The 14,374-nt window shown below is 41.6% G+C and overlaps 1 protein-coding gene across 1 annotated transcript in view; it reads left to right on the forward strand.

Annotated features, from left to right (window-relative positions):
• Positions 1–813: 813 nt before the first annotated feature.
• stk26 (serine/threonine protein kinase 26) overlaps positions 814–14,374 on the forward strand; it is a gene marked incomplete at its 5' end in the record, with an annotated part of 18,808 nt that continues 5,247 nt past the window's right edge. Inside the window, 4 exon segments of the mRNA XM_037684433.1 lie at positions 814–870; positions 1,089–1,197; positions 3,775–3,932; positions 13,353–13,538. Of these exon segments, the coding sequence (XP_037540361.1) occupies positions 814–870; positions 1,089–1,197; positions 3,775–3,932; positions 13,353–13,538 (510 nt within the window).

The following is a 14,374-nucleotide window of genomic DNA, read 5'->3' on the forward strand; positions in this document are numbered from 1 at the left end:
CCCTTCAGAAACTTTGTTTTTCTCTGAAATCTGAGCCCACTGGCTGCATTTTTGTTCTTATCCTACTTTTCTTATTTAGCTATTCCACTTCTGCTGTCAGCTAGCCAGTTGACACGTTTAGATTTTAGCTAGCATTATGATCCCTTTAGCTAGCACTTTTCTCCTTTTATTTTTTAATTTTTTGCTAACATTTTGTTTCTTTTAGCTTTTGGATAGTATTTTGTTCCTTTAGCTGCAGTTGAGTGGATTTTAGCTAGCATTTTTCTTCTTTTACCTTTTAGTTAGCATTTTGTTCCTTTTAGCTATTGTTCTGCTACTTTAAAAATTAAGCTAACATTTCACTTTCCTAGCGCTTAGCATTTGCTTCTTTTTCTCTTTAATTATCATTTTGTATCTTTTAGCTCTTTGATATAATTCCATTCCTTTTAGTTTTAGCTACTATTTTGCTGCTTTTACGTTTTAGCTTGCAGTTATCTTCTTTTAATTGCTTGCTAGCATTTTGTTCCTTTTAATTTTTAGCTATTGTTGTGCTACATTTACCTTTAAGCTAGTGTTTTGCTTCTGTAGCTTTTAGCTAGCATTTTGTTCCCGATAGCCTTTAGCTCGTAATATGCTTCTTTAGCTTTAACATCTCAGTTTCAGCTTCTTGCAGCTGTCATTCAGCTCTTGGCGGTCACTCGTTTTTCTTTGGATTTTCCTGTTCACACGATGCTTCGTAGTTTAAATGTCGTTAAAAGCTTTTTGAAGCACTTTGATTTTAAGAAACAAGACTTTTGTTTTTTAGCTGATGACAACAAATTGTTTCCTTTTCAGGGCAGTAAACTGTGGATCATCATGGAGTATCTTGGTGGAGGTTCGGCTCTGGATTTGGTGAGTCTGCAGACACATTTCAGCTGGATTAATTCAACAGATTAGAGCTGTTTGCAGTAAATGTCTAATCCTGAATGAACAGGTCTGTGGATAAAATCTGAGGGTGGTTCTGAAACCAAATGTTGTCCCGAATGAAACCATCTGTGTTTGAGCGACTACGTAAAGCCCACCAGCCGAAAGGTTTCAGGATTTGTCATCACCTGTCTGTGTTTGTGCAGCTGAAGGCGGGTCCGTTTGAAGAGTCTCAGATTGCCACCATGCTAAAGGAGATCCTGAAGGGTCTGGACTACCTGCACTCGGAGAAGAAGATCCACAGAGACATCAAAGGTGTGGAGGCGGCTGGACCCACTGGTTCTATTAAAGATCTAAAAACAAAGATTTCAAATAGAAATCTGAATGAAGAAACAGCTGAATACTGAGATTTTAAAGCTAAATGAAACAGCTAGCTAAAAGTAGCAACTCTCTAGCTAAAAGGTAAAAGATGCAAACACTAGTTTATAGTCCAAAGTAGCAAAAGGCTAGCTTAAAGCTAGAGTAACAAAACACTAGCTAAAAGCAGCTAAATGTTACCTATAAGCCCAAAATAGCTAAGACAAGCTAAATTTAGGAAAATGCTAGCTAAAAGCTAAAAGTAGCAATTGGCTAGCTTAAAGCTAGAATAACAAAACACTAGATAAAAACAGCTAAATGTTAACTAAAGCCAAAAAATAGTTAAAACAAGCTAGAAGCTAAAAGTAGCAAAATGCTAAACCAAAAATAAGAGGTTAGAATAAACTAAAAGTAACAAAATGCTAGCTAAAATTAAAAGTAGCAAAAGCTAGCTAAAAGCTAAATGTAGCAAAAGAGTAGCCTTGGTAAAAGTAGCAAAAGGCTGTATAAGTAGCTAAACTGTAGCTCAGCACTATTTAAGAAGATTAAAAAAGCAGATTTGAAAGAACTTTGTAAGAACTGACGAGATCTCAATGAATCTATGTGGAAATATCTGTAAAAATGTTTAAAAGTATCAAAGTTGCATAAAACAAACATCAGAGCACTGTCTCCTAAATGAGCCGAGCGTCTTGAAATACAAACGCTAAAATAGTGTGAAGTATAAAAGTACCGTAATGTTTGGACTATTGAGCTCACATGAATATTAGCCACACCCACTAACTAAAATTTTAAAAAGTACATATATAATCCACACTTGTCTTTAAGCTGCAGGCGTCCATGTTTTACAAAGAGATATTTAGACAGAAAGATTTTTTAAACTTTTAAATAAATACGTACCGGTAACATACACAAATACGTACTGTAAATGTTTTTTTTCTGAACAGTGCCTATAACACGGCTGGTTTAAAAAAAACAACAAAGTACAGTAGCCTACCAGGAAGTCATTGATCACTATCCTCATCTTCCTCCTGTGCACCAAAACCACTAAAGTCTTCTTCAGTGTCAGAATTGAACAGCCCCAGAAAAACTTCATAACACACGTCCTCTGTCGCTCTCGACGTCACTTTCGTCTCGAGTCGTATTCGCTCTTGTGCTTGTGCTGTCCTCTTCATCACGCAGCAGTCCAGCCTTTCGAAACCCGTTGGTGCATGCTGATTGTTTGACGCTGCTCCACGCTGTCAGGATCCACTGCCACACTTGAGCAAAGTAGCTTTTTGCGTGTGGCAAAATGACTGATCTGAAGAATTTAATGTGTTTGCTTTAATTCGAACAGATTCTTTGGTCGACTGTGACCTGTTCGGTAATTTCATCGGTCTGATGTGACGAGGCTAAATGTTTTGGCAGCATGAAGCTCCTTCGCCTGTAAAAATCCATAAATTAGCTGCATCATTGTTTAAGCCACAGTGTTCAAAAAAAGTTGCGGCTTATAGTCCGGAAATTACGGTAGTTTTGTTGCATAGAAAGTACAGAAAGTCTCAAAGAAATATACAAAGATCTCTTTAACTCCTCCAAAAACATTTTCTTTGAAATCCTCTTCAGCTACTAGCTCTACTTTTTCTTCTAATGCTACTTTTAACTTTTAGCTAACCTTTTGCTGTTTTTATTTCAAAGAGTTTTTTCTTGTTGAATTTAATATTTTTAGATTTAATGGTAACTGTTTAATAGGCCTGTCGCGATAAACAATAAATCATTTAATCGCACGATAAATTAAAATTATCTACCTCATTTTCATTTATCGGCTTTATCGTTTCTTCGTGTCTCTCTCTTTCTACTGAAGACACTGGATGACAAAAGGTTCAACTCCGGTGCTCTTCATTGACCCCTCCCTTCCTCTTTTCTCTTTAAAATCTGTTTTAACCGTCCAAAATCACAGTTTTGTATCGTTAAAAGCAGCTAAACTGAGAAGCTAAGCTACGAGCTAAGCTAACAGACTGACCTCAGGGAAAAACCCTCCGTCTTGTCAAAGGTCCAAAATTCACGGTTGAAACCCGTGCCTTTGTCTAAAAAGTTGTTTGGGTTTTTGTTTCAAAAAGAAGCTGAGAACTTGTTTACTGATTATTTTATTAAAAGCTTTATGTGACAAATGCTAAAGAGCTCAAACCACACAGAGCTTCTGCCATTTTGAGAATCGAAAACAGGAACAAGAGACAGCCCATGTCACGTCAAGGGGTCTCCCTCCTATTTTTCTTAAAGAGACACGTTGCTCACTCCCTCACTATCCATCCTTCAGCTCAAACAGTCTTATACTACCATCCAGTGGTCAAAAAAAGGTACTACACGCAAAAAACCTCAAAATTTACCAGCGTTTCTTCTTGTCAAATTTCACACAATATTATCGTTTATCGCAATAATTTCTGAGACAATTAATCGCCCAGCAACATTTGTTATCGTGACAGGCCTACTGTTTATTTATGTGTAATTGAAGTCTTGATAAAAAGTGATGATGATGACGACGGTGATGATCACCATCCACAGCTGCCAACGTCCTCCTCTCTGAGCACGGAGAAGTGAAGCTAGCCGACTTCGGAGTGGCCGGTCAACTGACCGACACGCAGATAAAGAGGGAAACCTTCGTGGGAACGCCGTTCTGGATGGCGCCTGAGGTCATCCAGCAGTCCGCCTACGACTCAAAGGTCAGACGCTTCTTCACCATCGTACCTTTTTACTCACCTGGCTCTGCCCTTGAGCTCCTCGTCTCTTGATTTTAAATTTAAATCAAGGACCTGTCGGTACCACCTCTAACGTCTCGTGTGGAGATGCACGTGCATAATGCACATAAATCTGTATTTTTTCTACAGATTAGTACCTCTAGTGAATATGTTGTCTTATCTCAGAGGTGTGCAGGGCCACATATGAACCTGGGACTGTTGCAGACCGGACCAACTATTACATTTATAAATACTGTTTATAATCAGGTGTCTTACTAGCTGCTGAGAGCAATAAAAAAACTGAACCAGTCATTTAGAAAACTCAAAGATCATATGTTTAACATGACCGATGGCACAGTGGATGAGTTGGTAGAGCTGTTGCCTCTCAGTGAGATGGTCACCGGATCAAATCCCGGTCCGGGGGCCTTTCTGGGTGGAGTTTGCCTGTTCTCTCCGTGCATGCGGGTTTTTTTTCCTGGTACTCCGGTTTCCTCCCACAGCCCCAAAACATGCATGTTAGCAGTGTTTCCTCTAGGTCACTTGCCTTGGCAAGGCGCCAATCTCTTATATGATTTTTGTTGATGGAGGCTGCTGGGGGTGGGGGTGGATGTGTGAGAGGAGAGGAGCGCTACGTCTGTATTTTTGTAGCTTTTTAGCTAGTGCGACTGTATTGCGCACCGCTAGCTTAGTGCTGCGTCAGTGCCGACAGTTGTCGATGGGGGGAGGTGGAGTTGTGGGTGAAGGACATGTCAAAGGCAGGGCTCTCGGTTCTGTTGACAGGGTGGGGTGGGGCACCCTCCTTGGATAACGGAAGAGGAAACACTGATGTTAGGCAGATTGGTAACTCTGTCCCTAGGAGAGTGAATGGTTGTCTCGTTTGTCTCTATGTGTCCCTGTGATGGACTGGAGACCAGTCCAGGGTGTCCCCGGCCTCTCGCACAGTGACTGCTGGATATGGACCCCAGTGATCCCCGCGACCCAAAAAGGAAGAAGCGGGTAAAGATGATGTATAGACTGATGGATTAATGTGAATGATGACCATTTCTCAAGAACATCTGGTAAATAAATACCCATGTTGGTCTGTATCTGAACATGTGACCTGAAGTCACGTTCCATTCCTGAAGTTGCAGTGAAGGAAAGTTTTTCTGTTTTCTGCTAAATCACAGGAAAATGCTTTTTTCTTTAACTTTTTCTCCACAAGCCGTCATGAGAGTAACTCACTCTGCTTACTTCAAACACCAAGTACCGTATTTGCCACCGTATAAGTCACATCAGTCCAAATATGTCTAATAAAGTGGAAAAAAACATAAATAAGTTGCTTTGTCGTATAAGTCACATCTATTATGCGTCATCACTGACCACCCAGAAATGTGGGCTGGTGGTGTGCACAAAATCAATTGGGAGCGTGCACGGGAGGACTTTAACAAGAATTAAACAAGAGTAATGATTAAAAACAATTATTTGTTTGCTCAAAATTATAGTAAAGGTGTGTCTCAGTTGAACTTTTCCTTAATAAATACACTTTAATGGTCAAATCAGCTGTATTTCGCCTGGGTGGAGCGGCGAAATTCAGCTGATTTGACATTTACTCCAGGAGTTTCGGAGGGAGACGAAGGTGGCTTAGTATGGCAAGCCAAGTGTCTCATTAATAGCCACTTTTACTTGTTAATGAGACACTTGGCTTGCTATATTGCTCGAGGGCCCTCTAGTGGCTGAAAATGGTAGTGTTCAATATTTTCCATGTCAGAATGAATGAAATCGTCAGATCTCGGTCAAAAATTGGATTATATTATAAATATGGGGCAAAAGACGCAATTTATGCACAAACGTGCGACTTATACAGCGAAAAATACAGTTGATTTCAAAATAAACGCACTGTAACAGTTGTGACAACAAGGCGGGATCAGAGGGGCAATGGCCACCCCTAAAGAAATTGGTAGCCCCACCACTGGCCCCCCTTGGTCTAACAGTTTTATCCTCTTGAGTCTCACACTTTTGCTTGATGTGCATTTTTTATTTTTCATATCGGATTAGTGGAACCTCGTAAACATATAAACAAATGTTGTTGAGCATTTAGGAGTTAAATATATTTAAAAATATAAAACTTAATGACTTTAACTGGCTTTCGTTTTTTCCCCCTCTGTTTCTTGGCCAGTCGAGAAGAAAGCCCGAGGCCTGCAGTCGTTTGCATCGTTACCTGCACTGAAGCAACACACCTTTATTTAACTAAAAGCAGAAGCCCTCTTTAGTCAAGTTCTGTTTGAACTCAAAGGCTGATTGTTTCTGAAATGTCATCCCTCTCCCATTAAACGGACTGAAACACAAAGCTTTTATTTTAGTCGGTATGAGGAAGATCATTTGAATTGGTCCTGAATCCTTCCACTTACGTGCTGAGGGAAGCGTATATGCAGATGACACTCAGCTGTATGAAACCTCCAGCCCTGCCAATCTCTATTATTTGGATCATAAGTCCTCGATGTCAAGAGACTAATGGACGCAGTTGGAGAGGACATGGTTATAGTTGGAGTGAGGACAGTTGCTGCAGCGACACTGGAAGAGGCAACAACCATAAGCAGACGGTTTCTGTATCTCGGGCTGCATGAGTCTAGGAGTAACATTTGATTGAATTAAAACAAATTAGGCTTTAGAGCTGCTTCGTTGGTAGTAAACTTTTACATACGTGGGGGTTCGTTGTTGCTTTTTAACTTTGCATATTGCTGAGGCAACTTGACTCACGTGGTGCCAGCTGTTGTTCCTGACTCGGACGTTGTTTGCATTATTTCCGAAGCGCTCTCGGTTTTATTTGCATGTGATGAAAAGGCCCCCGCCGGCCGTTTGTCTGGTTGGTGATCTGCGCTGCAAATGACGACTGGACGAGGTTTTCAGGTTCACCGGTGTTCCCCCATCAGCCTCTTTGTTTGTGGATTTGTTATGAAGCCAGCTGCCTCAAATACAAAAGCCCTTATTTTACAAGAGACAGATTTGTTCATTGACGGGCGCACCAGCTGGCATCAAACGGTTCTGAAGCTCAATGACAAGGTAAACAAAGGTCTGATGAAGTTACACAAGAGTGACGTCTGCCGAGGGCGTGTGGAAACGAGACAAGCCCATCAGGGTGTGTTAGCATCGTCTCTTGATGTGGTTGGACTTGTGTTTGTGTGTGAAACTTTTTAAATTGTTACTTTTCTGTGGATTTCAATTGTGTTTTCCAGCTTCGCAAAGATACTGGAAGTAAAAGGAAGTGTGTAAAATTGAGTCCACAGGATTTCACTTGGTTCCCGTATTTTCCGCCGTAGAAGTCGCTTCAGTCCAAATATGTCCAATAAAGTGGAAAAAACATAAATAAGTCACTTCACCGTGTAAGTTGCATCTATTATGCGTCACCGCTGACAACCCAGAAATGTGGGCCGGTGTTGTGCCAAAAATCGATTGGCTGCCAAATGGCGGCCGCTGGAGCGTGCACGGGAGGACTTTTAACAAGAATTTAACAAAATTAACACTTAAAAACAATTATTTGTTTGCTCAACATTATAGTAGAGGTGCGTCTCAGTTGAACTTTTACTTAATAAATGCACTTCAATGGTCAAATTAGCTGCATTTCTCCGGGGCAGCGCAGCGAAATGAAGCTGATTTAACAGTTTGCTCCAGGCGAGCTGGACCAAGTGTCAACTATGGCAAGCCGATTGTGTCATTAATAGCCACTTTTGCCCATTACGTGACACAATGGCATGCCATACTGCTTGAGTGTCATCTAGCAGCAAAAAATGGTAGTGTTTGATATTTTCCATGTCAGAATGAATGAAAACGGTCATATCGCAGCCAAAAATTGGTTTATAAATATGGGGGGGAAAAATGTAAATAAGTCGTTTCGGCGTATAAGTCGCAGGGAATGCAAATTAGACAACAAGGTGCGACTTATACACCGGAAAATACGGTATTTCCTTTTAATTTAACCATTGATCATGCAACTATGGTTTTGGTTGAAGAGCGTTTTTAATCTCTAATGAAGAAAAGGCTGTTTGACGGTTTGGGAACGCCACAAAGTCTTCCCGTGCCAACGTAACCCGAGCAGTTAGAACTAGTTTGCTAGGAGAGAATAACTTTCTGCTCGGCTTACAGTTTGTGTGGGTGTCAGCGCCCAATCACTGATCTCGTGCCAGGTTTGTGGCCTTGGTTTCAAACTGCCGTCGTTGACAGTTAAGTTGTGTTTTTTAACCAAATTAAAAGCACAATAAACGTTGATGTATAGATTTGAAGACTTGACTATGATTGTTTGCTAAAATATGCTCAAAAACCTCTTGTTTTTTTTCTTCTTGGTTGTTTCTGCAGTGGATTTTTGGTCATTCCTGTCTGAAATGCACCATTTCAACCATAGTGTAGACCAGTGGTCCTCAGTCCTGGTCCTTGATCCTGGACCACTATCCTGCACATTTTAGTTGTTTCACTGCTCATTGGCAGGTCTTGGTGTTCTACAGAAGTCTGTAGATAACTCATTCAAATCAGGTGTGATGAAGCAGAGAAACAACCAAAGCATGCAGGATCGTGGCCTTCAAGGACCAGGATTGAGGACTTCTGGTCTAGACTTCAGACTAGATCCAAGAATAGTGTTTGTTTATATGTATATGTGTTTATCTTAGATATTTATGTACTGTTTCTTTTTATGCTTTATAGTTTTGCTATATTTGGGTGTAACTGGGACCTTGAGTACATAATTTCATTCCACCTCATGTACCACATGTGATGCGAATGACAATAAAGATACTTGAACTTGGAGTTAAAGCTGGAACAGGACCAGCTTCCATGCAGACTGGTTCTTGAGTCTTGGTGGTTTTAGATCCCAACGCCCAGGAAAGGAAGAACACTTGTATGAAATATCCAGTCAACAGGTTTAACACTTGTCTTTGTAAAACCCCTCCCCCTGAAAGGTCAAGGTGGTTGTATAGCGACCACACACCAGGTGAAGTGCATCTCAGACCATCTACAAATGCAATCAGGATCCTCTGACACCTGCACCAACTTAAAGTGTGAGCCGTGGCCTTGAGTTTCAACCTGAGCTCCATACCAGACCTCGAGCATTCAAAATCTTACAATGTCATCGCCTTAACCTCTGAGTCGTGGCTGCGCCTTTAACCTCGGTCAAGAACAGATGATGTCATGGGTACACAATGGTATGCACACAACAACAAAATGGCATTTGCTAAATAAAAAAAAGGAGGTTTGGAGTGGCAAAGGTATGAATTGGACAGCACTCATTAGGGTCGTTATTGTTAAATTTTTACTAGCAAGGAACAAATCCAGTTTAAAAAAATAAAAATGGGAACGTTGTATAAAATTCAGTTAAATTTAGTTTATTTATATAGCGCCAAGTCAGCACCATTTTATTTTAACAATTAATTTAAGGAAATGAGGTCAATTTGTCCTCCAGTAGTCTAAGCCTATAGCAGCGTAGCGAGCCGACCCTAACTATAGGATTTATCAAAAAGGAAAGTCTTAAAACTGGACAATGTGTCAGCCCCACGGACAGAAACTGGAAGTTGGTTCCACAAGAGAAGAGCCTGAGAACTGAAAGATCTTCCTCCCATTCTGCATTTAGAAACTCTAGGAACCGCGAGTAAACCTGCAGTCTGAGAGCGAAGTGCTCTGTTAGGAAAATATGGAACAATAAGATCTCAACATGGAGCCAGGTTGTTTGTAAAATGTAAACAAAATAAGAATGCATGACTTTTAAATGGTGTAAGCCCATATTTTCTTCCACAGTGGAACACGACATTACTGACCTCTCACCAGTCAGCCCGCCGTATGTTTTGGAATATAAGGCGCACTTAAACCCCTTGAATTTTCTCAAAAATCGACAGTGAGCCTAATAATCAAGTGCACCTTATGTATTAATTCCGGTTGTGCGCACGGCGCTCAAAAATCTGTCAAAATAAACTTATTTTGCTTAATGAGTCTTATTTCATTCAACCTTTATTTATACAGGTTAATCCCATTGAGCCTCGGGGACTCATTTACAAGAGAGACCTTATAATCCGGTGCGCCTTATAGTCCGAAAAATACGGTAATTAGCTACAAAATGCTCCTCCAGCTGTTTCTTTGTGGAACCGCCAACATTTACAGCAGTTTGTTGCTCCTGGGACAACATTTTTGGATGCGCTGCTCCCATAAAATTCAAAATTACTCTATTAAAAATTGTATGATCACAAAGTTAAACTGTGAAAACAGTTTGAAAATCATTGCGTCATTTTGTAGGAATGTCCGAACTGAGTTCTGCTTGCGAAAACTTGAAACTCCCCGTGTTTCCAGCATGGGATCACGTACGTGTGTGTGTTCCCGCCACTTGCTGCCGTACGGTTGGTGTGTAGCAGTCATGGTGGAGTTAACTGTCTGTGTGAGCGTCTCGTTGTAACGTGACCCCGAACAGCTCGGCTGTGGTAATGTCTGCTCTTTTGTTGTTGTTTTTTTAACTCGTGCGTCGGACGACTGTTGAAGTAATGGAGAAGTCGTGACATCCAGGAGGTCTCCACGTGTTGACTCGAGTGTCGCCTCCCGTGTGTTTTCTCGCTCAGGTTGACATATGGCGGCTGAGTGTTGAACCTTTAAGCAAACAAAAGGCAGGTCTTGAAAGCTGTTTCCGTGGTCAGACTCGTCCCGAGCACGAGTGCCGTTTTAACTTTGGGTTTTTATACGCCCGTCGAAGGTGGACGCATTACGGTGTGGTGTCCGCACGTAAACTTTCTCCTGTCCCGCCCATATTTTCCGATCCACTCAAGATAATTTCATGAAACTTCATGCACACATGCATCATCAGTAGGTGGAGTGTCTTGATTTCATCACCCATCATCATTTCATCATGTTTGTTGTACGGTACAAATGCTACGTCTGCGCTGAGCTGCTACAACTCCGCTCACCGTCTGGTGGGGATAAGGGGTGGGGGATTTGGTAGGCGGGGCACCCTCCTTGCGTAATGGTAGGGGAAACACTGGACTCTTTGACAACAAAGTCCATGCTCAATAATCCAGGTATACAATCCAACATTTTTCAGTCAGGTCATCTGGACAGTTTCTTTCTTTGTGCTGAAACGTTTCGCCTTCGATCCAGAAGGCTTCATCAGTCAAGGAAACACAACAAAACTGATTCTTCCCCCAACAGCTTACTCCAAAGTGGAACAAACCAGTTCTGCTTGTGATAAGATGGTCTCTTGAGTACGCCCCCTCCTCCATTGCCGGCCCTCTTCCTTGTTGACAGTCTTGTCAAACTGGTTGAAAACAACAAAGTCCATGCTCAATAATCCAGGTATAAAATCCAACATTTTTCAGTCAGGTCATCTGGACAGTTTATTTTTGTTGTGCTGAAACGTTTTGCCTTCAATCCAGAAGGCTTCATCAGTCAAGGAACTGGACTCTTTGCTTGTCTGGTCCATTTCCATGTATTACTGTACTGCTGTAGAACTGGGCAGCACAACAGCTTAAAGCTGAGCAGTCGACTTGCGGTCACACGGTTGTGTGATGTTTGTTTTTTGCGCACACATTTCCTAGTCCACGAGACACAGGCGTAGAACTCCTGGGAGACCTCTCCCGTTGCAGTATACATCACCACACGTAGGGGTGCACGGTATTATCGGCATGGTATTGGTATCGGCCGATATTAGCGTTAAAGTTAAATATCGGACGTCGGCCATTCCATCAAAATAACTCACCGATATACAAAGTAAAAAGAAGCTGTTTTTGTATGACAACCCACTGACAAGACGCCTGCAGCGCCAACACAACGTGATGACGTCATGCGCGCCTACCTGATCTGATCACGGCGGAGAGGAAGAAGTCAAAATGGCGGCGGTGTGAAGGTTTTATTTCATTGAAGGTGTCGGATTCTGAAGATTTTTGTTCTACGTTGAGCCTCGCTACATCGTCCCCAGTCTGAGATATTTTTCCGACGCAACCTTATCCAAGTTACAAGTCGTAATTTCCGACGTCATTGAGAAGCTAACAGCCGATAGCACTTGGGTGAGTTTTACCACAGACATTTGGACGTCGTGTTAGCCTCGTTAGCATGATTAGTCTTACGGTACAATGGATGGCTAAAAACTTTAAAGTTAAAAAGTCTGTCCTTCATGCACAGGAGTGCAGAGGATCCCACACTGCAGCTATAGGAACCTGGAACAAGCATCGCAGGTGACTAATGCTAATAAATAACATTCAACACTTTTCATTTAATACAAGTTAAAGTGCTATGCATATGAATGTTACTGAATATATGTCACCAGTTCTTACAGGCAAATAAGCCTAAATAAGAGGGTTATGTTCTGACAAAGGAACGTATATAAAATCTTGGTATCGGTTATCGGCCAAATAAGTTTTAACATATCGGCTAAAAATCCACACAAGTTTCTTCCCGCCAGAGAGTCCATCCCTGCAAATCTATCATAAAGAAAGCGCCACACCTTCCAGCAGACAGACTGTCCGACTGCACGATCTCCATCCAGGACTTTTGGACCTTTTGACTAATTTAGTGTTTGAAGAGTCGTACAGATGAATGTTCGAGTGCATTTCCGCATTGACGAACACTCCGACTAACTCCGGACCGTTCACACAATACTTGACGTGCACGCCTGTGAGATCAAGGTTGGCCCAGGCCTTGTGCTGAGAGGGGGCAGGCGAAGCTGCTCTGAGAACAAAATGACGCGATATTCCTCACGCAACTCCGTCGATTTCGCCGCCTCCGATGGAGAATGCAGGGTCCTTTAGTGGTTAGCACTGTGATCTAAAGCTCTGATTAGTCTCTTTACAATGATTTGTTCAATTAGCTTTGTAGAGATCTAGTATAGAGCTGTATGAACGGGTACATGAGGCACAGATTGTAGCGTAAAGCGCTTTGAGTATCTTGAAACAAGATAGAAAGGCGCTATATAAGTACAGTCCATTTTACCATTTACTGTTGCCTCAGAGCAAGAAGGTCCTGGGTTCAATCCCCGTTTGGAACTGGGGTTTTTCTGTGTGGAGTTTGCATGTTCTTCTCGTGTTTAGCGTTGGTTTTCTCTGGGTACTCCGGTTTCCCCTTACAGGCATGTTGGGCTGCCTTCCCTTGAAAAAGAGGTCTGTGATCTCAGTGGGATTTGCTTTGTTAAATAAAGGTAAATAAATAAACGTTTGTTGACAGGCACATCACGTGCCACATGCCGTGCTGTCGTCATGATTAATTCATGATTAACGGTAAAGAACTCCATATATCTGGTAAAAGTACAGGTTCGTTCAACCTTTGTTTATACAGGTTAGTCTCAATGAGCCTCGAGGACTCATTTACAGGAGAGACCTGTGAGTTAACCAGTAGGTTAGTCAAACACTCGGCTGCTTGAATTCTTCCCAACATGCTAAAACAAACTGGTGTCTGACTGTTCGGCTCCTGCAGGCGGACATCTGGTCGCTGGGTATCACCGCCATCGAGCTCGCCAAAGGTGAGCCTCCCAACTCCGACATGCATCCGATGCGAGTCCTCTTCCACATTCCCAAGTCTCCTCCTCCGATGCTGTCCGGAGATTTCTCAAAGAGCTTCAAAGAGTTCACGGAGGCCTGCCTCAACAAGGACCCCACTTTTGTAAGTAGACACAAACTGAACCTTCTCACAGCTCAGGAGGCTCAGGGTCGGGTTTTAGGTGACGCCTCTGCTGATACTAATATATACAGTGTACATTTATACACATTTAACTGGTACTAATACACACAATATACATGTGTATGTGTTATTATGATCATTCCAGATCTTATGTAGTGGAATGACTTTATCCTCTGCGGTGGCCCAAAGTTTGTATCACAGGATGGAAAACAATACATTTAAAGCATTTATTAGCAAAACTGGAGCTAAAAGCTAAATCCAGCAGAGCTGTAGTTAAAAGCTAAAAGTAGCTAAACAGTAACTGAAAGGTAAAATTGGCAAAAACAGAAGCTAACGGTTAAAATGACCAGAAACGGGAGCTTAAAGCTAAAACCAGCAAGACACTAGTTTTAAGCTAAGACCAGCAGAACAGTAGCTAAAAGTTCAAATTAGCTAAAACAGTAACTAAAAGGTAAGATAAGCAGAATAGTCACTAAAAGTTTAAACTAGCAATTCCACACTAAAAGCTAAAATGGGCAGAATAGTAGCTAAAAGTTCAAATTAGCTAAGACAGTAGCTAAAAGCTAAGACAAAGTGGAAGTCACTAAAAGCTTAAACTAGCAATACTGTACTAAAAGCTAAAACCAGTAAAATGGTAGCTAAAACCTAAAACGAGCAGAATAGTAGCTAAAAGTTCAGATTAGCAAAGATAATAGCCAAAAGCTAAGACCAGCAGAACAGTTGCTAAAAGCTAAAACCAACAAAACAGTAGCTAAAATCTAAGACAAAATGGAATAGTCACTAAAAGCTTAAACTAGCAATACCGTACTAAAAGTTAA

This window comes from Nematolebias whitei, chromosome 1, assembly GCF_014905685.2.
Source record: "Nematolebias whitei isolate Nwh7 chromosome 1, NemWhi1, whole genome shotgun sequence".
Taxonomy (NCBI): Eukaryota; Metazoa; Chordata; class Actinopteri; order Cyprinodontiformes; family Rivulidae; genus Nematolebias; species Nematolebias whitei.